Here is a 24,674-nt window from a genome sequence, read left to right on the forward strand (position 1 = left end):
GCTCGACATTTACAGTGAGACCTGAACTGACTGCAATACATCTATCTGCCTGGCGGGGGCAGCACAGTGCAGTAAACATGTTAAACTGAAGCGTCACCACAAATCAGGCTTTTCACAAGTCTGGTTTGTAGGTGTTAACCAAAAAAAGACACCTGAAGCTTCCATCATCAGTCAGATCCAATTGAAATGCTGCTCTTCGCTCCAGGTCTGTCATTAATGTTTAATATACATTTTGATATTTTTGTGACATCCCAGCTGCAGTACCACCCCAGTCCAGCAGTGGCAGTGTGCTCTACCTGTCTCCCTCTCTGTTCGTCCTGAAGCTGGCGTCGCAGGGCTTCTATCCTGGCACAGTGGTTGGCATAGAACTCACACAGAGACTGGCATGGGCAAGGAAGCAAAAAAGGCCAGTGTGGGAGATATAATAAAGGAGGTAGAGAATATAGAAGGAAGGGTTCATTATGTGGATTAAACAAAAGAACAGAATAGGGAGAGAATGAATGCATGAGATACAGACCGGAGAAGCAGGAACGAAATACAGACGAGGACGGCGAGTAGAAGCAGAGAAGTGACAGAAGGAGCGTTGCAGATGAACAGTCCCAGTGGGAATAAAGAGGACAGACGAGGCACAGCGTTGAAGATTTCAGGGAAGGAAGTGATGTAGAAAAGGGAGGCGGAGGTATCATCAAATATAGTTCACGTCTCAGTGGTGTGTTTCGCAAAGACTTACACCACTGAGATGTGGCTGCACTTTACTCTGGATCTAAACTGCTGCTTTTGTTTGTTGCTCTCAAACCGCTGCATGGATAAAACGGAGAGCCGACGTTATTAGATTAGCTATTAGAAAATCAGTTTATTGTGGTCTGTGTTGTCTCTGCTTTCCTGCCTTTCCCCCCCTCCTCTGTCTCATCTCCTGCCGCTGGAACAGAATTCTCCTCTCTCTGACCTCACTCACTATCCTGGATGAATCAGGAGGAAATAAAAAGAAAAATAGGACAAAAGGTCGCGCTAGGAAACATAAACAGCCTCCTGTGATCCAATTCTGGAGGAGTTAAGTCCCTCCATCTGCGTCTGTCTGTAGTAAAACTGTTGGCAGCAGTCTGTGAACAGCTAGCTCTCTTTAAAAACACGGCAGTCGACATTATAATTATAACATGAGCACAAACATGGATGTAGGAGTCAGATATAAATATGAAAACTTTAAGCACATCGGCCAACATGAAAACTGCGCAAATGTTCAACTGTTAAGCTGTGAAAATGGGATTATGAGAGATGAGACAGGACATGATTTAGGAAACAGCAACTGCATTAGCAAGCTAACTAATCAGTCTGTTAACTTACATTGATCTTTTTTAATTAATAAAGACCTGCAGAAATGCATTAAACTGAACAGCAAACTTTGTTTTTATGTTACATGAATATATAAAAAAATCCAGTATCACTAATGTCAAGATGAAGTGTTGTTAGCATTTTTAAAATTTTAGAGTTAGACATGCTGCTTAGTTCTGTCTCCAGGTGTTTAGCTAATATTTCCTCTACTGTCCTGCATTGATTTGTTGGTTAATTACCTTCAGCTGGGTGTTGAAAGCGTCTATTTCCAGCAGTTTGGCCCTCGTCTCTCTCTCCACGGCATCGAGCTGCTCTCTGAGCTGCTGTCGGCTGGTTTCTTTCTGCTCAACGGCCTTCTGCAGCGACGACAGACTATCACCTAAAAATACAAAAACACAGAGAAACAGCATGAGACGGCGTCAGGTTCATTAGTTAACCCTTCTGTTGGGTTCGTTTCTCAGGAACAGCAATCATGTTCCTGAGTTAAACTGACTCAAGAACATGTTGAATTATCCAAAAACATCAGAAACCAAAAAAATCCCAACAAACATTGTTTATATCTCATTGTTAATGCCATTACTAACCATTTCTATCAATATTTAGTGCAGTGGTGTTCTTTACCTCTCACAGATCATGGTTCAATGAGGAAAATTCACTCGTTTTTCATAAAAAGTGAATGTTAAAACTTTTTTTTAATGTACATTGGAAAGACCTACAATAGTTTCACATGACATTTTATTTTACATTTTGACTTTTTTTCTTTTCATGGAGTAATGCTGACAAATTAGCACAAGACACCTCTTCTGTTTAGAGTGGGTTTGCAAATAGGTGAAATCAACCATTTTATACTCATTAAGCCAAGCAGAATAAGTTTCATAATGAAAAAATACTTTTAACTATGTATTTTTTTTCAATTTTTTTGCTTTAAAATGGGTGTTTGAGCTGCAACATGACATGAAGGTTTAAGACAGACATAAGGTTTAACAGTAAATGACTCACAAAGACAGACAGTTAACCAGTGCTGCTGCCTTCAGAGAGAATCGTTCGATTTTCAGCTGTTATCTGTGCTTCTTGGACACTATAGAGACAACTTCAATTTCATTTTAGCTGCAATACATCTCAGCCATGTGTGCATGTTTATGTTATGTTAAATTATGCTATTTTTTTCCTTCTGTTTTACTGGATTTTCAGAGAAACACTCGCTCAGTTTGCCTGCACTATGGTTGTATGTACAGCTACATGACAGTAAAGGCTGATGTGATGTTGAACTGATACTAAGCTAACCCTTTAAACCCCAAAACCTACCGGCAGAATTGAAAAGCATGTTATCTTTAATAAAATCCCCACAATTACAACATTTATCAGAGCCAGAAAGTGCAAAAACAGAAAGAATCATCAGATTTTCACCTTTCCAACAGTCCTTGAACTTATCATCTATGACAAATCTGAGCGCAAAACCGGGATATGTCATCAAAATCACTTGATTCTGCATGTCTCATTTAAAAAATTGTCAAAAATAAGCTGTTTGGTCTGCCTAAATTCCGTGAAAAACAAAAAACTCTACACCTCTTGGCACAACCGAGAAGTCATGACTGACACAGCTGTGACCAACAGCCACGTGACAAAAATTCAGAGAATCTGAGTGAACTTCTGGTTGTGTTTACACAGAGTAGATAAGAGACAAGTATAAGTAAAATATCTATAGTGTGTAGAGTCACCATTTTTTCCAGTGTTGGCTACAGCTGTACAAATGCAGTTCATGTTTCAAAGTTTATTCCAATTTTTGTCTTTTTTTTCTGAACAGAAGACATTTCTGAGTTCTTTCTTCCCTTCATGGTTGCAGTGTTGCCATAGACGTTCAGGACTTTATACTGGAGTGAAAAATGAACCACAGTGAAGAAAAATGCAAAAGAAGCTGAACAAAAAAGGCCAGAAACTGTTTGGAGTTCAGAGGGTTAATAAAAATTCAAACATCAACCACCAAAACCAATAATATGCATGAAATTCACCATTCTCTGCATGACTTTTTTTGACGTGTCCAAGCTATGATAAGTGGAAAAAACATTTAATGATGCACCTCAACTGTGTCCAAAAGTCCCACAAACAACAATTTCTGACTTAAAGACAAGATCGAGCATGTGCACGTCGTTTATTGCATGTTTGGTGTGTGCAATACTCACGGTGCAGACTGTTCTGTTGGACCTGCTTCAGCTGGTCATTGAGACTCTGTTTATCAGGAATCAGCCTCCCCAGCCACTGCTGGGAGTCCTAAACACAACCAGGACAACATAACCAGTCATTCATTTTGCCAGTCACCTTTTATTTTCTGCCAACTACATACACGTTTATGAATAATTCTCGACCACAAGTGTACTACATAAACAAATTTGGCAGTTTCCAAAAGTTAACTGGACATGAACTGGAAGGAAATCAACGTGACATTCGTCTGTCTGATTGATTAGTGTTTGTTTTGTGTACCTGTAGCTGCTGTTGTAGCAGCGTGATTTCAGCGATGCGTGTTTCTCTGGTCTGGTTGGTTTGCTCCACCTCCCTCCGCTGAGCTGACAGACGAAACCGAACGTCTTTCAGTTTACCTTCCAGCTGGGTCTTCTTGTCATTCTGGAGTAAAGAAGGCAGAAAAGGAATAAAAGAGTTGTCATTTACGCCACAGTTGCAACAAGAAAAGCATCAAGGCTGCTCAGTCGTATCATTTCTTACAACTGAAATCTTGAAAAAAATTTGTGTCAGAAATCACGGCACTATAAAAAGTGGACATTTAATCGTGTGACCTAAATATGTAGTGGGAGATGAGAACTGATGGGACTTGGAAACACCCCCACAATTTAACCAACTGTTCCTTTTATCATTTCCAATGGATGAGTCTGCAGCGGCTGATACGTAGTAGGATCGCAATCATGTGATCGTCAGCAGGAAGCTGACGTAGTGTTCACTTATTGTCATTGTTACAGTGAAGCTGTGCTGTTATCTTGCAATGATACAGAAATCTTTAACAAATCTGTGGTAACTATTAACATCCCTATATCTGGCCAGATACTGTGAAGTACTAAGGGAATCCATTAGCAGCCAATAGTTCCTTCTTTGCAGCATTACCTCAGCAGCTTTTAATAACCTGCTTTGACTCTGCCAACAAGCAGTAAGGAAGATATTTATGCAAAACGTGGTTTTAGTTTTTACTGTCATATCTACTGGGTTTGTTTGATTACCAGAGCTTCCAGTTCAAACTCCAGCGTCTTCTTCCTGGCTTTGAGCAGCACTATACTCTCCTGTTCTCGGTTTCTTTGAGTCAGAAGCTCCTGACGACGTTGACGCTCCCATTCTAACTGACGCTGGCGTTCCAATTCTCGCTTAGCAGCCTGAAACACAGATACAGCAAATTTTATTAAACTTCTTAACATGATATTACACCTCAAAGAACTGCAGCTGCATTTAAGGACTTACACAAGCCTGAATATTGCATCATGCAGTATAATGCATGCGTCACCTACTGCTGGGGTGTAAACTAGGCTTCTAAGTTGCCTGCAGCAGCTGTAATTCCAAGTCTCTACAGTAGTTAAATATAATTCCTGTGTTGAAGCTTCCTTCATACCTCTCTCCTCTCTATCTCTTTACGTCTCTCCTCTTCTCTCTGCCTCTCCAGCTCTCTTTGTTTTTCCAGTTGTTTTTCTAGTTCCTGTTGTCGCCTCCTCTCCTGCTCCAGACGTTCCCGCTCCTGAAACGTACAAAAATTACATTTAAAAAACCAATTGCTCTGTTATTGTTCCTGCGTATTATGGCAATGCATTTGCATTTTCTCCCAGTTTCGAGCCTAAATGTAAAAAAACTGACTGACTAAGGAGACTGCAGCTGTAACAGTTTATTTTACAGCCTCACATACAAGTCGTAAAACGTTATTAAACCAAATTTTGACTGTATGGAAAGCAGAAATCGATATAGTCTACCTTTCTTTCCTGCTCCTCTCTCTCCAGTGCCGCCAGCCTCTCCTGTTCTTTCCTCTGCTGCTCCTGCAAAGCCTGACGTCTCTTCTCCAACTCCAGGTTTCCTCGCTCAAAGTTCTCCCTCTTCTTGTCCTCAAACGTCACTGTGATCAGAAAACGGGAGTTGAGAAAAGGACGCAAATTTAAACAATTTCCAGAACCAACAGTTGACCACGTTAACAAGCAATATCCAGTTAATGAATGAAATACAGCCGGCATTTTCCCATATGATGACAAAAAAACTATTTTAGCCAGTGATGCTTAATGTTAACTGTAACATCAGCCTGATTTCATGAGGAATTTCAACAATGTTTCTGGTTTAAGAAGAGCTGGGAGCAGCAGAAGAGTACAAAAGCACATACATAGAACCCTGCTGTATCTTAAACTGCCAGAACCATTTAATGTGATGCAAAGTGGCCAGAAGACAGAAAAGAAACAGCATTTTATTTGCATGTAGACAGCTGACAGAAAAAAATACTGTTGAAAGTTATAGAAGCCAACGTAACTAAGAAATCAAAAGCCTGAACTTAAAGTGATGCCTGAGAGCACATTTACAGTTGTGCTCATAAGTTTATATTCCCTGGCAGAATTTGTAAAATATGTACCATTCTTTAATGAAAACATGAATAATCAAAGCAAATACAATTGCATGATAATAAATAACTTTACCTGCCCACTAATCCTAAATGATAGAAAAGTTTTTCCATGACCAAATACATTTTCTAAAAGAAATTGACAAAATTTCACAAATTTTGTCAATTTGTATGGTATGTAACTTATGAGCATAACTGTAGTCCCATTTTAACCAGTAACATACAGGTTGGTTTATATAAATCACCTGGCAGTTTCTTCTCCAGGCTGCTCTCAGTTTCCTCCTCCACCTCCTCCTGGACGCTCTTTTGGTCTGACTGAACGCTGTCGCTTCGAACCCGCCTTTAAGACAGCGATTAAACAGTAATCAATACTCACAGCTTCACTCCTGTGACTCCACACATCTGCAGAACACAGTTTATGTCCACGATTTTAAAATACACTGTGCACTTTACACAATAACGGATATAAACTGACGTAAATCGTCTCAAGTTTAATTCTGACTTTGCAACAAACTACTGCTGTTTAAAGCAACTTTCACACAATCTGTTATTGCCAAGTAGGTTTTCACACGAGGAACTTTGTGTACTTCATTCTTACACTGTATTTATACTTTATATAGTCTATTAGCACCATTTGTACATTGAGTTCACCAGGGTTCAAGGATCCTTCATTATCGCTTCATTTTTATACCAAATTTATACAGTATTTATATATATACATTCTGTTAGTACCATTTGCACCTCATCTTTCTATTTCCCTGTAATATGTGTGAGTTACTGGACAGCTGAATTGCTCCAGGTGGATGAATAAAATATGTATAAATCTTTTTAGTGCATACAAACAAATTGTTATTTTTTGTTTATTAACCTTTATTTAATCTGGTGAAATACCATTGAGATTAACAACCTCTTTTGCAAGGGAGTCTTGGCCAAGAGAGGCAACAGCAAATCCAAAACACAGTTACAAAAGTTAAAACACAATTAAAGACACTAGCAAAAAAAAAAAAAAAAAAAAAAACCTATTAAAAAGACATATGACAAGACAAACAAGTGCGTGCTGTAGAGTCGGCCTTAAGAACTCGCAGTTTGGATTTAAAAGTGTTCAAGGAGATTAATTTGGTTAGTTTCCAGTCATTCTGCAACACATTCCATGCAAAAGGTGCAGAATAAACAAAAGCCTTTTTTCCCAATTCAGTACAAGCATATGGAAGAGAAAGCAACAAAAGACCTTGTGAATGGAGAGAGTAAAGATCAAATGCAAATGCTGATAGCAAAGGGATAACAAGATTGTAGAAAAGCAAGTGTCAAAAGTCAAATAGGAAGCAAGTAAAGCCGAGTCATATAAAGTATAAAAAATAGAAAAGTTTAGTGAGTGCAGGAACGTGCAATTTATTTGCCTAACATTGTGCAAAATGGCATAGTATGTGGTGTAAACGGCTACTTAGACAATAAAGCTGCTGTTGCCAGTTAGTTAATGAGGTATTTACCTGAACGTTGGTGGGAGGTAATCTGGTGGTAACACAGGGGGCAGCGGTAACCCCGACATCGCCATATCTATGAGGTGCATAGCCAAGATAAACTCCTCAGCTGTTAGCTTTCCATCCTGGTCGATGTCCGACAGACTCCTGAAAGGGAGAAATGATGGCATTAATTACATATTTAAAGGGCAATTCTCTTCCCTTTTCATAAAAATTGAATGTCTGAATTACAAAACACTGACCATATCGTAGCCAGCTGGCTTTGAGGAAGACTGGACTGCATCAGGATAGTTCGAGCCTGCGGACCTGAACCACAGAGACACATCAGATATAGACAAAACAATAATATAATAAAATGATAATATTAACATGTGAGTGTATGTACCTGTGAGGTGTCCACTCATCATCTTGTCGTGGGAGTTAAAAAGCTGTCGGTACTTCAGCCGGGAGGACTGAGGAACAGCCCAGTCAGGGGGCGGCTGGGCACTAGGAGACGTAACACAAAGTAAAGGAATTATTTAACTTGTGGAAAAAATAAACATGTATGTAGGCTGCACAATCAAAAAGCTGCCTAGAGTGGTTTAAGTGTACATCCAACTTGTATGTTAAGCTCAAAATGACCCCAAAACCCACTGGAAGGTTCAAAAGGCATGTTAGTTTATTTTTTTTAAATCTCCAAAATTATACAGTTTTCCAGATGCAGAAACCGTAAAAGCAAAACAAATCAACAGTGTGTGAACTGATCGTGTGACACTTATTCAAGAAAGTTAATCAAATCTAAGCTTAATGCTATATTTTGTAAAATTAATTTCATTCTACTCGTCTCGCTTAAAAATTTGCCAAAAATTAAGTGTTTGCAAGACTAAAACATTATACCATTTTCAAACTAAAAAGTCTACAGTAGTGTGGATGAGAATGTGAATTTTGTGATTTTTTTTGCTTGAATAGGAGCCACACTGACTCATACATTCTCACGAAAAGGCAGCTTTTGTGATGTTTTGATCTCAATTTGAACACCTATAGTAGCAAAAACATCAATTTTACTCTACTGTTGATCCAATATCACATATACACTACTGTTCAAAAGTTTGGGGTCACCCAGGCAATTTCATGTGTTCCATAAAAACTCACACTTTTATTCATGTGCTAACATAAATGCACAAGAGTTTTCTAATCATCAATTAGCCTTTTAACACAATTAGCTAACACAATGTAGCATTAGAACACAGGAGTCATGGTTGCTGGAAATGGGTTTTTCTTTCAAAAATAAGGAAATTTCTAAGTGACCCAAAACTTTTGAACAGTAGTGAATAGACATCTAAAAGTTAGTGTAAGTACAAAATTTGACAAATTCAGTTTCTGTTTTAGTTTCAGGCCTTTTAGTTTCAAGAGAAAGAACGGTTTAACCATGAGCGAGCTAATAGGTGGTCAAGATACTGGTCGAAACAGTAAAGAAGAATTTTTTACCACATACTCTCATTTTAGTAAATCGGGGGAAATGGCGAGGACGTTTTGGGTTATTTGACCTACCCAGCAGCATCAAAGGACGAGCCCTTCTGCAGCTTGGTGCTGGAACGATTAAACGAAGAAGACTTGTTGACAGAAGGAGCTGCTGAGAAAGACAAAAAAAAGGAGGTTTTATTCTGAAGCTGATCTTCAAAGAGAAGATAAACTTGCATTTCTTGCTGTAATTCTTCTGCATATTTTCAAAACAGTGACCCATAACATAGAAGAGGATTCATACAGACGTAATAGAGGATGTGATTGTCTAAAATGTACATAGGACTTAGTATATTATGTGTAAATAGGAGCTTAGAGGCGCCTCTGGTGTTTGGTACCTGGGTGGGAGAAGCCTGAGATTGGCTGCATCATGCCGGTGGGCGGAGCTCCATTGGCGATGGGCTGCGGGAGGGGAGGCGGCGCCGACGAGACGAGAGGGGGAGACACCCCAACAGGTAGGGGAGGCAGGGGGAGAGGAGGCACACCAGGTAGAGGGTTTGGGAGAGGAGCCATGGGGGGCAGGCCTGGATAAAAATACATAAAATACAGTCTGAATGGCTGGTTTTAATACTGCACATTTCTACAAGCAAACTGGATGTGAGAGCCACAGCAGGAGTCACTAGTTTATACTGTGTTTTTACGACTTTACTGATCAGCAGTGAAAGTGTAGAGAGAGAAAGAGCAAACATTTTCCTGTATGACCTTTGGAAAACAGGGAGTGACGTCATCCTTATCAAATACATCTGCAGCCTTTAGCCAGAGCAGAGTTTTATCAGCATTTTGTCAAACAAGACATGAAAAAACGCTCCAGAAACACGCAAAAGATTACATCTATGTTATGACATTAAACTGTGTGTGCTTCTTGTCTATTAACCTTCTGAACTCCAGGAAGCTTCTCAACTTTTTTTTGCTCTTATCACATTATTTAACACTGCAGGTTCATTTTCACTGTAATCTAAAGTCCTGCAGCTCTATGGAAACAGAACAACCACGAAGAAGGAGTGAGAACTCAGAAATGTCTTTAGTGTAGTAAAAAAAATAGAAAATTAAAAGTTGAATTTCTTGAATAATTCATTTTACGGAAACAGAAAAAGCGTGTCCAGAATTTTTACACGTGCCCACAGGTTTTACTTATGTTGAAAAAAAAGGTGACTCTACATATTATTGATATTTTCTATTTACAGTTGTGGTTTGTTTGCTCTGTGTAAACACTTTCAGCAGTTCAGCTAAATAGTTACAGATTTTTTGGGTGCATTGCAGCTGAATAAACAGTGTTTTCTCTGTTTTGCTGAGGAACCCAAATTTTTTTCTTTTTCACAGAATCACGTTAGAGCAAATGGTTTATTTTTGGCAGATTTTAAATGTACTATAATTAAATTTTTATTGATTTTACACCAATATTGCAAACAGTAAACAATGACACCACCAGAACAGAGAAATAATCTGGTCTGGTTGAAATTACAGATGTTTTGATGAAATATCACAATTCTAAGCTTGTATTTGGCTAAGTTCTCCAACATAACACCTTCAATGAATATTTCAAGATCTGTGACACATGATAAGTTCAAGGACTGTTGGAAAAAACTGATGATTTTTCTATCTATTTCAAATAAATAGATTTTTTTTAAATAAGAAATGTGCCTTTTAAAACTGCTGGCAGATTTTTGAAGTTTAGAGGGTTAATTAATAGCAGCGAACCAGCACACAAACACAACACGACCTCTGTAGAAGCACAACGAAACTAAAATTATCATCAGTGTCGATTATTATTTCAGTGTGGTATCAGTGTTGGTCTTACCGAAGCCTGTCTGTGGGGGTAAAGACAGCGGGGGTTGTTTCATACTGGGAGGCAGCGTTGGGGGCAGAGGGTGACCCTGGAGTTTCAGTTTGATGAGTTTCATGGCGATGGAGAACTCGTGGATATCCATCCGGCCATCGCTGTTCATATCGGCCAGAGCCCTGCAGGTAAAGAGAGAATAATATCATAATTTCAGCAACACTGGAAAAAGGAGGAAGCGTCAAATATAAGAAAGACAGAGAAAGACTGCAAGAACAACTGGTGTAAACAGACTTTAATGCACAATAGTGTGAAAATATTTAGCAATACAATGTTAAAAATGCAGAGAATTAAGGGCTGGCTGGAGTTTCCCGGTCATGTGACTCACCATATTTGGGCCAGGATGGGTGGCGGCAGCCCTGATTGGAGGAAAAAGTTCCTGGCCTGGTCACCTGACACACAACCAGAAAAAGAAAATGAACTGTGAATGTGTTCAGACATATTTCTTAAAGGAAAATACGTTAAAAACATTTTAAAAATGTGGTTATTCAGACTTCATATTTTAGGATACAGCTTAGCTTTGTTCATTAGGCATGTAAGACAACAATCCACCAGCAGATATTTTGTTTTAGCGGCATTCACTAAAGATTCTTAACATAAAATGTAATTAATCAGACTTATTAGACATGGAGAAAAAATATTTTAGGGTAGTAAAACCACAATCGACCAGCAAAGACTGTGTTTTAACAGCAAATATTAAAATTTCTTTACATAAAATGTAGTTAATCAGACTTTTTTGGACGCTAAAAAATTATATTTTAGGATACTAAGACCACAATGTATAAGCAGAGATTGAATTTTAACAGCATATTTTAAAATTTCTCAACATAAAATGTGGTTAATTTGACAGTCATGAACTTTATGTGAGCCAATACCTGTATTATCCGGGGAAGAAACAAAATTTTCATATTAAGAGACAATATTTCAGGGATATTAAGACCACAATCTACCAGCAGAGATTGTGTTTTAACAGTATATTTTAAAATTTCTTAACATAAAATGCAGCTCAGCTAATCAGACATTTTGGAGATTAAGAAGTTCTACTTTAGAATAGTAAGACCCCATTACACGATCAGAGATTGTGTTTTAGCACCATTCATTAAAAATTCTTAACATAAAATGTACTTACTCAAACTTGGATGCTAAGAAATAATATTTTAGGATGCTAATACCACAATATAATAGCAGAGATTGACTTTTAACAGCATATTTTAAAAATTCTCAACATAAAATGTGGTTAATTTGACGGTCATGAACTTTATGTGAGCCAATAACTGCATTATTAGGGGAATAAAACAGCCTTCCATAATTTTGACACTAAGAATATTTTCAGACCACAATCTACCAGCAGTGATGATGTTTCAACAGTACATGTTCAAATTTTCTCATTCCAGTAATGACTTTGTTCAATGAATGATTCAAATCAGTTGCATTTGTGAGCCACATTGTGATTTAAAATTGATTTAATATCAGTTTTGGATGCAATGTTCAACACGTTTCACCAGTTTAGATTTGTTTAACACAATTTAAGTGTCAGAAATGTTTATTATTCTGTCATCTCACCTAACTGATGTACCGTACAGGTATGTGTGTGACTGTTACCTGTGATGTAACCGCCGGCAGTCGGAGAGAGGCTGTGAAACTGCTGGTCATGTTTGGCTCTCTCATCCACGGAGATCAGAAACACATCTGGACCTGACACACCCAAAACATAAAAAAAAAAAAAAACACAACCACATTGAGTTCCAAGACCGAAGACAAAGGCAGACACAGACGAGGAGAAAAAGGAGGAATGAGAAGAATGTATTAGTCATGAGTTTCACTTCCTGTTCTGACTAAGAGGCACTTGAGAATGAAACTGATGGAGAAAGATAAGAAGGATGAACGGCTGCCGTCCATCCTCAGACTGAGTATTTACTGACTCATCTCTTATTAGTGGGAAGTTTCATTCTTTTTACATTATTATTATCTTCCCTGTAACCATCTAAAGATCTTTACTATTCTTCATTTGTGGTTTGACAGTTAGTTTGATAAATCACAAACCCAGAACAAACAGTGTCCTGGTTTCAGTCAGCTTCATTGGTCTGTCATAGTCAAGTCTTTATGCAATATCTGCATTATAATCAGACATACACACTAATGAAACCAGACACTGACTCTTCTATTAGATTATATTTCTTAACCAGTTGTTTTACTTGTGTCAAAACCACATTTTTTCCACTTCAATGAAAATAAAACCAAGATTTTGGCACTTAACCCTCTAAACTCCAAGCAGTTTCTATGATTTTTTTAGTTTGTTGTCACCTTGAAAACTCTATTATCCAGTTGGTGTCTTTTTACTCATTAAGTAGTAGTAATAACCACTTTGTATTGCCTAAAAGAAATGCTCACTTTAACCCTCTGACATTGTTTGCTCCTGTCTTACTTTTATTCACTGTGTGTTAATTTTTCTCTACAATATAAATTCCTGCAGCTCTATGGAAACAGAACAACAACAGCTAGAATTAGGCAGAACTATAAATGTCTTTTGTGCAGTATGACACAAAAATAATGCCAGAAATCATTATAAAACAAAAGTTTTTTCATTCTTTTGATTATTTAATTTGCAAAAATTGAAAAACTGCAATAATAAATAAAGTAATTTTGATAAAACATCATGATTTTAAGCTTTGATTTGGTGAAGTTTTCAGATGGAGCGACACGTAACAGATAAGTAGTTCAAGGAAAGTTCTAAATGTGACAATTCTTTTTGTTTTTTAGGTCCTGGCTCTAATAAATGCCGTAATTCATTTTTTTGTTTTGTTTTTTTTAAGATAATGCACCTTTTATAGTTTTGGGTTTCAGAGGGTGATTTCTTTCATCAGATGTTGGGCTGATGTTATAACATGTCTCTCTCAAACTTTTCTATTTTCTGGTACTTAATCTTTGTCACCTTCTGTCAGTGTCACTCAGCTGTATTCCGTCTTATCTTGGTTTCACGACATCCTGTTTGAAACCTCACATAAATAACTTTGGTGTTATTTCTGGTTCTTCTTTTAAATTCGACTTGCAGAAAATTGGTCAGCTTTTTTCCAACAGGTCCTTACATGACCTTACATGTAGGTCTAGACATTGAGAAGGTCGTTTGTACTTCTATTCCTTCCAGGCTGGACTCTTCAATCGTTGATTTAACATGTTATAGTTTTAATTAACGGACAATACATTACTGAAATCTGTTTTTACGCTGACATGAAAGAGTTTGAATTCTGAATTCCTGTTGAAAATTAAAGCCAGCTTATATTGATCAAGATTAAATATTGAAAAGCAATAAAAGGGACAAACGTTGGTGCTTTTTATGGGTATTATAGATTACCTACATGCGTATACAGGCTACTTGTTCAGTACAGAATAAAACATGGCTACTTGTTTATAGGTGTTTGAATAGTCTGACCCAACCTTATCTGTCAGACCTGTCGCACGCCTATTTTTTGTTTGTTTGAATGGCTTTATTTGTCCAATATAAATGTGCTCTATAAATCAACTGACTCGACTATGCTCTGCTAAAAGCCTTTGCTGCATTTTTCTTGACCAAATAAACGAACTGCCACATTAGTCCGTCAGGAGTGTCGCCTCTCGCAGCGGTAGTTCCCTTAATTCCACCCGACAAGTCCATCCTGTAATATTTACTGGCAATTTACACTGAATCATGGTGACTCATTTCAAATAGAAGAACTGCTGCTGACATACAGTTATTTGCTTTCGTTAACTGCTGTTGAAAAAGAGGCTTACTCATGTACACTGGAAATTTCTGCAAAAAAGTCAAAAATAACTGGCAATAAGCCTTCTCTCATATTTTTTACATGTGCAAACTATACACATGCCAACAAACAATATGTCCATTTTGCCTTCTTTTAGCTGTAAAACGTAATTTCTATCTTGGTTTATTGATTGTTTGGGTGGCTGGTTGTATAATCTGACAAATCTGTTGGTTTTTAAGCATTTTCAGTCATCGTCCTGATGGGAAATCTGTCCGTCTGGCTGCACTTTTAGACCAATTTGGTGATTATTTGCTTTGACAGGAGCCACATCGACTCACATGTTGTCATGTTTGACTGTTTTTGCCAAACAAATTCAAAGAGATAACCGACCTGGTGTAATTATGCCTGATACTACATCAACAGAGGAGTGAAATTGATGTTTTTGGGACTAAATGTGTTCAAATTGAGATCAAAACATGACAAAAGCTGTGTTTTCACACAACTTTCAAGTGAATTTGAAGCAAACTTTTATGAAAGAGAAGGTGAATTTGGCTTGTTTCTGTTCAGTAGTTTTGTCGTAAATAAACTACCCTGTGTAGCGTTGACAGAAGGTGGTGCTGTAGGCGACATTAACTGCAATAAACAGAGTAGAAGAAGATAGAAACAAAAGCAGGCATTTGATAAAAGCATTAGAGATAAGGTAAAAAAAAAACTTTGGCTTTGACTTTGATGTGTTTTTTCTTAACGTCAGCTGGTATCGGCTATATTTGATGCAGAATAAAGCAGAAACTTGTTCAGAAAAGGTGCAGAAAAAGTAAAAAATAAAAAACACATCAAGCAAGTGTAAAAACATTTTTGTAAAACTGAAGAGTGTATCCGATTTGGCTGTTTCGACTAACTTTTGCTAGTGTGCATAAAAATATATTATCAAAACGCAACTAAAAGATGTGAAAAATTTAATTGTAAAAGTAGCTGTCTTAAGCTTTATTTTATACATTATAATAAAAGTTATACATATCAGGAAGTGTAAGTAAAAAAATTCAGTTTCCGTTTTAGTTTCAGCCCTTCATTAACACCCTTTGGGAGAGCCATCTATGTGTTTTGTTATGTGATTTTATTCTGCTTCTCCTCACAGTGGATTTACGAGAAGCTGTGGTTTGTCTTCTAATGGACTTGTGGAATTAATGGAGCAATGAGCTGCCACTCTGCTTAAGTCTCTTAACTCTTAAAAGGAAAACACAATGCTCGAGTGTTCTTTTAAGTCAGCTCCTGACACATACTGACCTGTGAATGTGGTTGGGAACTGTGCCATGGTTCACTCAGTCTTCTGAAGCGTCACAACACCTGAAACAACACATGCAGAAAAACAGATGAACATTTAATCACTCAATAACATCACTCAGCGATACAGCAAACTACTTAACACGATTCACATCATCAGCACTTCACTGGTGAGCTGCAGGAATGTTTTTATTGTGAAGCCTCTGAATGCAAAGTCTGTAACCTGATGTTAAAAGGACCAAAATAATGCCTGGTCCTCTGCCAAGGTGCTGATACAGAAGACAGGCGGAGGAAATGATTTTCCAGCACGAATCTGGAGCTAATTTTCCACTCTGTTGTCTTAATGCTTAAGTTGTGAATTTGGTTTGCAGCCCAGTGAGCCTGGCAGGATTACAGCCACCGTACTTTGAAAGTGTATTTTCATGCAATGCTGCAAACACAGAGCAAATCTCTTCCTGAGTGGCTTCAAGTCTTCTGCTGCGGTTCAGTCTGAATAAGAAATATTTAAGAAACCATCATCGATCAGCTGCTGTCATCTGGTGCTGAAGCTACAACGAGTCCTCGGGGGGCCAAACCGAGTGTCAACAGGGCTGCAGACCTGTATTTATGCAGGGCAAGCTGCCGGAGCACAGTTGCTTGTTTTCAGAACCACTCGGCTTCACACTCACTCATTTACAAACAGCCTCACTTGGGAGCTGACCACAGTCAACAGCAGTTTTCTGCTGCTGCTCTGTGAAAAGCTCCACTGGAAGCTTTTTAAAGGCTCAAGCAACACAAACTGGAACATTACAAACTAAAAGACACCAAAAAACTGGGAATGAGTGATTTAAATGTGATACATTAGTCTGGAAATATTCATATATCATAGAAATAACAGCTCTCTTTACAGAATTTTTTTTTTACATTTTCTTTCTGGGATTTTTAAACTCTCTGAGCTCCAAAACATGCACACAAGTTTGAAAGGCATGTCAGGGCTCCAGACTAACTTTTTCACTGGTTGCATCTCCCACCTTGTCAGAAGCAAAACACATCACTTCTTATCGAGAGACACTACAATTTACTGATGTTCAGACAGGTGCTTGACAGAAAATTACTTTGAAAAGAGTTTAACTAGGACATTGTAATGTCCTATTTGTACCAGATGAAACAGAGTGACTTTTTTCTATGAGCAGCGCATGTATGCAGCTCCGTATTACACAAGAAGACCACATTTTTAAGTGTAAATACCGCAGTACACTAAAGTTATAAAAGTACTACTTTCTGCCACCATAGTTAACACAGTAGTTGTCTATGCAAAAAATATACCATTTTAGTACAGTCTGGAGCCCTGCATGTTATTTTTAGAATAAATAGTCAATATTACACATATTATCATAGTCAGAAACTGCACAAACACTGATTTTCAACTTTTTAGCAGTCCTTAAATTAGTCATCTATCATGTGCCGTTCTAACTTCTATCTTCTAAATCTAACCTTAAAAGCACAATATTCTATCTAAATCACTTTATTTTACATGCATCATTTTAAAATTTGCCAAAAATACACTGTTTGCATTGACGTGATTCTGCAAAAAACAAAAACTTTTGCACTTCTCATCGCAACTAAGCCATGAGTGGCTCAGCTGCAACCAACAGGCATGTGACAAAAATTCAGAGATGTTTTGGCTGAACTGCAGGCTGTGTACACACAGAGCAGATAGGAGGCAATTAAAGAAACAAAAATGTAAGTACTAAAATATCTATTATGTAGGATCTCAATTATTTCCCGATTATTATTAACATAGGAGTGCTTAAAAGGTTTTGTACATGTTGCGCCCAGGTTTTTTTCAATGTTTGTAAAATAAATAATTGACGAAATATAACTTTTATTTTCTCTTTTTTTATGATTTGAAGCATTATAACTGTGTCATCTTGCATTAAAGACATAACTGAGTTCTTACTTATTCTACTCATGGTTGTTCTGCTTCCATAGAGGTGCAGGAGTTCATATTGCTGTGAAAAATGAGCTAACTGAGGAAAAATAAGACAGGAGCAAAAAACAAGTCAAAACAGTGCAATACAAACTGGCTACTACTACTTAATGAGTAAAAAGACACCAAAAAAATGAAAATGGAAATTAGTGTTTTTAAGATGATGTGCTCATCTGACAAATGGCTCTCTTCACAGAACCTTTTTGCATTTTTTCCGGAATAATTTAAGAAGCTCAAACTGTGTGTTTTAAGCTGGATGTCAAAAGGATATCTGTTCTAAATATGAAATAAACCTGTGCTAAAACACACACATACATATATGTCAGTGTGTAACATACCTTTGCCCTGGTGGAGGTATGTTAATCAGATCCAGACCTGCCTCCCTCCCTCTCCAACACTGTGGCCAGCAGACAAACCACAATAATAATGTGACACACATTGCAACAGACGAGGACTTAGCGAGGGCGTGTGAGCGTCTGTGTGGGTTGCTTCATTTTCTGTCCAGTGAAATGTTTGAACACATAAAAAATTTGGTTTTCCAACAAATGAGGAGGGAAAAATCCTGCTTAAAGGTCAGTTTACTTGAATCACAAAGAGTATGTACCCCCCTATTTGGCCTCTGCGACATCAAGGCAGGAGGTATTGATTTTATTTCATTTTCAGGTTTTTGCAAACAATACGACATATTGGAAATGGGTGGAATCTAGTAAAAACAAAAAAGTCAGAAAACTCACTAAAAATGCGCTTTTCCAGAAACAGTGGTTCAGATGCTGCTGTGGACATTTTCTCAGAGACCATTTCTGTGGTCTCAAGCTGTCCTCGGCCTATTGGAGGGTGTATTTTGAAGTGTGTGTGTGCCCCATTATCATCAGAGTGGGAGGACAAAGTAACCAGCTTAACTAGGTCAGAGGAACAAAGACCACCCTGCACAAACACACTGAAAGAATATCCAAGCAGCCGAGCAGCTACACAACTACAGAACGTCTTGCTCTCTGTGAACTGGGGGCTAAACTTCTTGGCCAATTACATTAAAGCCTCTTATTTTAGCCAGAATCAAAACTATCGGCAGAAAAATCACTACAAAATACAAGCGTTTAAGGACAAAACTCAACAGTTGGTGAAAGCTAAAAAGTAACAGAGATCAACTTTTACTAACTAAAATCAAATCAACTCTTCTTGTGAAAGCTGTTTATGGCAATTTTACACAATACCTCAGAGAAAAGCAAAGTAGCAGTAAGTGCGATCGCACCCCTGAGAAAATGTAGAAACTGCAGGGAAAGATTTCAGCACACTGAGATATTCTGATTTTATGCTGTTTACTGAATTCAGCAGGTCACCTCCTGTGTTTATTAGCATAGTGGGACCTCGCAGTGTGACTCAAAGTGGCACAAAATACAAATCCAACAGCACATTTACTGTAACCTTCAATGAAAGTCACCCTCCCGTTACAACTGTAGAACAGCAGGGCTGGGACTAATGATTAATCTGTTTATTATTTTCTCAATTACTTCACAAGAGCACATTTTCACAAGTCTTGTTTTGTCCATAATATGTTTACTGTTACAGAAGTGGAAAGAGAGCAGAAAATTACTCAAAACGATTAGCAATTCAGCTGGTGAAGAAAATGATTGTTGCGGCTCTATTGACACAAAAATAAATGTAAAGTTCTTTGTTGTAGCTTCAACGCATCCAGTCCTTTGTCATCCGTGTGTACTTAAAGGCTTACTGTTTCCTGTGTACTTGCATTGTATCTGTGGGATTAGTCAGTATAATTAGAGCATTGGGATGTAACTGTAGTGTTGGTCTGTTATCAAGGCAGGCAGACGCCTGTTTAAAGCCCCTCACCCACACAAACACACTGTAAATGCAGTGTCAGAACATGATACAGATTAGGATTCTTCCTGCTTTATCCTTTCACCCCGTTTTCCTGCTGACCTTCTCCATCATTCCTCTTGGACCAACTGATGCTCTAATACTCCGATCATTGCTGATATCCTGACTCTCAGTTGTACAGAGCATTCCAGAAAAAAACGTATAATCGTTTAATTGCCTGTAATTTAACCAATAAGGCAGAAGACGAAGGGCAAGCATGTCGGAAAATGTATTGTAGATTAGCTGTACGGCCACCATGACGAAGCCTTCTGTGACGATTCATGGCTCAAACATTCAAAATGAGCAAAATCGTGTTACGATAATGTTTCTGTAGTCCAATATTGTACGCAATCAAGTTGTTTGTTTTAGATACCTGTTTGTTTTTTTAAGAAATAATTTAATTTGCAAAATGAACAATATCATTAAATTCATTATCATGTGTGATATTACTGATTACCTTGGCATAACTGCCAGAACTCCTTGTTACTGCTCTATTCTAGCCTTATTTTACCTTACTTAATTTATTTCAACATTCTATTGTATTTTTATCTTATTGTTTTTCTAGTTTTTAGGCACTGCATTTATTGTTACGTCATATCCTGACTTTGAGTTGTACAGAGCGTTCCAGAAAATATGTATAATTGTTTGTCTGTAATTTAACCAATGAAAGCAGAAGACGAAGGGCACGCATGTCAGAAAATGTACTGTAGATTAGTTGTAGGGCACCATTACTAAGCCTTCTGTGACGATTAATGACTCAAAAAATTTAATTATTATTATTATTTAATTATTGCCTCGTACGTATTTCTTTTTGCTTATCCTATGTCAGTTTGTTTTTTCTGAGCTATATCTCGCACAAGAATTTGCTTGTGTTATCCACAGTATTGAAACCGAGTTACTGGTTTTTAGATTATTTATTAATAATACTGAAGTTTATTTTTTGAGAAAATCTGACAAAATTTGCATGTCTAGCTGTAGAGCTGCTTGAAGTGAATTTTTCCTCTTGGTTGAGTGGTATAAAAAGACTTAATCTAGTACTTTATGGGCACTGCAGGGTGTTAAAAATCACAAGCACACTCCTGACACTGTACTGAACACATGAAATATGAAATAAATCCCCCTCCAGCGAGAGCTAACATTTCATTACAGAGACACTAATGCTTTCATTACGTTTACATGTACACTTAAGAGGGAAGAAGCAGCAAAATTAAAACTCGAAATGCATAAAAATGCATTAAGATTAATTCTGTAATCAGTCCATATCATGTTAGATCCAAACTGAACCACATCAGAGAGATTCCGAGTCCTATCAAGACGTACTTCTCAAAACAGGGCAGAGAAAAAGTTTCCAGGGCTGAAATAAATTGGCAGCCTGGGAGAAAACTCTAACTCTTATTAATATGCAATGCCTAATTTGTCTTGGTTGTTTCCATGTCTTCATCCGTCGCTTCCTCCTCCAGCAACTTCTGATTTCACAAAGGAGGAAAGAGAAATATTCCTGCCACAACCACCGTGCTCTTACTGTAAAAACCATCTCAGCGGTGTTATTATTGAGAAAAAAGGGCACCATGGACCCAGAAATGCAAAATATATCACTGGATAAAACCCTAAATCCACAAGCTTCTGATCCTCATTGTTCCAGTCTGAAGTAGAGCAGAAATAAGTCCATTCATGAATTACATGATTTACAGAAAATGAATTATTGATTGATTTAGCAAGAAATATGTGAGGATTCGCTTGGTTTCCCCCATTTAATATCACTGTAGAGTAAATTAAGATGTTCTGATCGGCATTTATTACTGTTCTCAAGCTTTAAGCAAAACAATCAATGGATTGATTGGAAAAAAATGTCACTGTCCTGGGAACATGGGCGTATGTTGTGTTTTGTATTATTGTGACTTGCATCTATATATGGTTCAGAAAATATTGCTTGTTAACTTCTGCATCATCAGTTTTTTTGTTATTGTGAGCCAAAAAATGTGACTATAATAATGCAGATTCCAAATCAACAGTATGATGAGAAATATCTGAAAATGTCTGGCTTTTATTTTTAACAGTTCCTAAAAAACACTCCTAAATTTCAAAAACATTATACTGAAAGTGGGCCAACAGGCAATTAAAAAAAACTAATCATCTTGGAAAGTATTTCATATATCAAGCTAGAACTTCACAAACATCATATTGCCAGCTTTAAAAATGTCAGGTTAATCTGCGACAGTTGAGCAGAAATTGTTCAAAAAAAATCTGATGTGTTGAGATCAAATAACCCAACAGAAACAAAAGATTATTATATCATGAAATTACTCCTTAATTTTAAGTAATTTATTCATTGATTGTGTCTTGCATGGATGGCTAAACCATGACAGGGTTGATATTAATAACTGCAGCCTCTTCACATCAGCATTCTCACACTCTACACACTCCCACACACACACAAAACACGTGGTTGTACCCTCGGAACACACACAGACACACTGTCTTTCACACTCACACTAAAGACACACCCTCTGACACTGACCCTAAGCTCTGCATCCGACTCCCTCCAACACACAACTGCCACATTATTATCGTCACACTGATGTCAAGTGGTGAGGTCTCATAGGTGACAGGATGCGCACACAGACACCCAGTGCACACGTACACACACACACAGTGCACACACAGACACACACAGAAATCACCAGCACTGCAGTCTCTTCATCAGCACGTCCTGCTTCCCTCCCTCAGGCTGCCGTCCCCCCTCACCATCATGCTCACCAGCCTCCACAGCTAGCTAATGTTAGCACTACTGCAAACTGATGGCAAGACCAAAATTCCTGGGTGGTAACAAGCTTAACTGAAGCCATTTTCTTGCTTGTGCTACAAGGAAAATGCAAACATTCACCACATGACTTCTTCTTTTGATGCCTGCAGGTGCAATATTGGCAATTTGTGCTTAATTTGAACAGTTAAGGCAGGTTATAGAGCTAAAAGCACCTCTTTGTCCCAAGATATTGTCATTGTTGGCGCTGCTGGTGACCCTGGTGTTCTTGCAGGAAAAGAAAACTGAACTGTTTTCTGATTAACGGTTAACTTTTGAACTTTCTAATAGTGATAATGTAGACAGTGTAGATTTAATTGGGTGTACAGACAATGCAAGATGTGCACTTCAAATGAAACAGGATGTATAGGATTTTAGAGCTACACCAATTAACTGATTAGTTGTCAACTACTAAATTAGTGACTAACTAATTGATGAGTCATTTTTAAGAAAAAAGTCTTAAAATTATCTGATTGCAGCTTTTTAAATGTGATAATTATGGTTTCTTTCTCTTCTGTGACAGCAAACTAAATATACTGTGGACAAAACAAGACATTTGTGATGTAGGGGTTCGGGGAAAATTGATGGACATTTATCACCCTTTTCTTCTTATAAATCACACAACTAATCGGCTAAATGAGAAAATGATCACCAAATTAATCCACGATGAAAGCATAAATAATTAGTTGGAGCCCTGTAGGATTTGCACAGTTTTTTTTCTGGGGGTCACATCAGTTAAAGGAAACATAATAAAGCACAGCTAAACATCACATGTGGAACGTGGCCCTGCTCCAGCATATCTGTTCAGTCTATTTTAGTCACATCAGTGAATGACAATAAGACTCCCAACAAACATCTGACCCACAGACACATCTATGTCTTAATCAGTTATTATGTTTATGTATGTATTTAGATAGTTTCCATATCCCAGGATGATGTTTAGAGAACACAGAAGTCTTGATTTGCCTGAATCACCAAAACAAAGCTGAAATATTTAGTTTGAATGATGCATAATCAGAAACAAAAGCAGTAAGTACTCACATTTAAGATTCTACAATTACAAAATAGTGGCCAGATTTGCCTGATAAAGCAACTTTAATAGTTAATTGATTAACAAATTAGTAGTCAGCTATTTTTTTCAGTTCTAATCCAGAAAAATCCATGAAAGAACAAGGCAGTCAAGGCAAGTTTCCAGATCAGACATTAATCAGTGTTTTTGCAGAATCAAATGTTTTTCAGTCAACATGGTCTTTAAAGAAAACTCACTGGAACTCACCTGAGATCCTCCCACCTTAGAGAGGTCAGATCGGCATCCATGTAACCATGGAAACCTGTCCTCACTGATGAAAACTACCTCTATCCTCTAAACCGTGAAGTTACAGCTTCCCTGACGCACAAGGACTGAGCTAAATTCTCTAGAAGGAGCGCTCACACTGACAGGAAAGATGTGTTTGGCAATCCATCCTCACTTCCTGCATCCTCTCACTCAGAGATGATAAAGCATTTTGTTAAACAGCTACCAGCAGTTTTTTTTTTTTTGTTTTGCACGTATAAAAACGCACTCTGGGGGTTGTTTTTACCTAGCAGCTGGACGCACAGCTGTGACAAACATCAGGATGTGTGTTAGCACAAGGTAGGCTAAGTGAGCAAAAACCTCCACCCTGAAAGGAGGCTCCCTGACTGCAAGCTCCGCCAGAAGCCTTCATCATCTCACCCCCCAGCCGACCCAGGTGCCACCTAGACGAAGGTTAACCACGACTAACACCGGTCAATGTTACCGTTAGGTCACAGGCAGCCAGTGCAGATGCAGTGATTTAATATTAGCGTGCTAGCTAACTGTTGGCAGTGGCTGGATTGCATCGTCCTCCGATTTCTTGTCGCCCTGTTGTTGTCACACAGACCACCATCAGACGCCCCATAAACGGGTTAATATCACAGCTAGGACTTGAAACGGGTGAGCTACAGCGGGTAAAAACACCCAGCTAGCCGCTCCAACGGCATATGTGAGTGCAGCTAGCATGAGCTAACCAGTGAGAAGCTAATGTCAGCCCGTCAGCCCGCTCAGGGAAATTCTTCCACATCACCCGTACTACGCCCCGCTCTTACCTCATAGTTCAGTTTCCATCGTTAAATCCCGGATAGAGTAGCTCGTTGCGTGTTTATGCAGCCATAAAATGCGGTATCTTCCCCCAGAATGTGCTGGTTTATCACTAAAACCCGCTTCGGTGATTCTCCCTTGGCTCTGAAATCCCGACCGACTGAGGGACAGCTGGAAAATGGGGT

General features: G+C 38.1%; 1 protein-coding gene across 9 annotated transcripts in view; it reads right to left on the reverse strand.

Annotated features, from left to right (window-relative positions):
* itsn1 (intersectin 1 (SH3 domain protein)) overlaps positions 1-24,674 on the reverse strand; it is a 62,016-nt gene extending 37,342 nt beyond the window's left edge. For 3 of the 9 annotated variants that reach the window (XM_035955659.2, XM_055018468.1, XM_055018466.1), the window contains exons 1-18: positions 24,498-24,674; positions 15,754-15,813; positions 12,335-12,427; positions 11,061-11,124; positions 10,694-10,854; positions 9,234-9,419; positions 8,926-9,007; positions 7,781-7,881; positions 7,638-7,701; positions 7,405-7,542; positions 6,163-6,257; positions 5,289-5,428; positions 4,937-5,059; positions 4,554-4,703; positions 3,808-3,948; positions 3,510-3,597; positions 1,569-1,708; positions 297-380 (exon numbers count right to left, since the gene is read on the reverse strand). In XM_035955659.2, coding sequence (XP_035811552.2) covers positions 297-380; positions 1,569-1,708; positions 3,510-3,597; positions 3,808-3,948; positions 4,554-4,703; positions 4,937-5,059; positions 5,289-5,428; positions 6,163-6,257; positions 7,405-7,542; positions 7,638-7,701; positions 7,781-7,881; positions 8,926-9,007; positions 9,234-9,419; positions 10,694-10,854; positions 11,061-11,124; positions 12,335-12,427; positions 15,754-15,781 — 1,878 coding nt within the window. In that variant the 5' untranslated portion in view covers positions 15,782-15,813; positions 24,498-24,674. The remainder of the gene's footprint in view (positions 1-296; positions 381-1,568; positions 1,709-3,509; positions 3,598-3,807; positions 3,949-4,553; positions 4,704-4,936; positions 5,060-5,288; positions 5,429-6,162; positions 6,258-7,404; positions 7,543-7,637; positions 7,702-7,780; positions 7,882-8,925; positions 9,008-9,233; positions 9,420-10,693; positions 10,855-11,060; positions 11,125-12,334; positions 12,428-15,753; positions 15,814-24,497) is intronic. The other 6 variants (XM_035955661.2, XM_055018467.1, XM_035955664.2 and 3 more) reach the window with 4 other exon arrangements.

This window comes from Amphiprion ocellaris, chromosome 16 (assembly GCF_022539595.1).
Source record: "Amphiprion ocellaris isolate individual 3 ecotype Okinawa chromosome 16, ASM2253959v1, whole genome shotgun sequence".
Classification (NCBI taxonomy): domain Eukaryota; kingdom Metazoa; phylum Chordata; class Actinopteri; family Pomacentridae; genus Amphiprion; species Amphiprion ocellaris.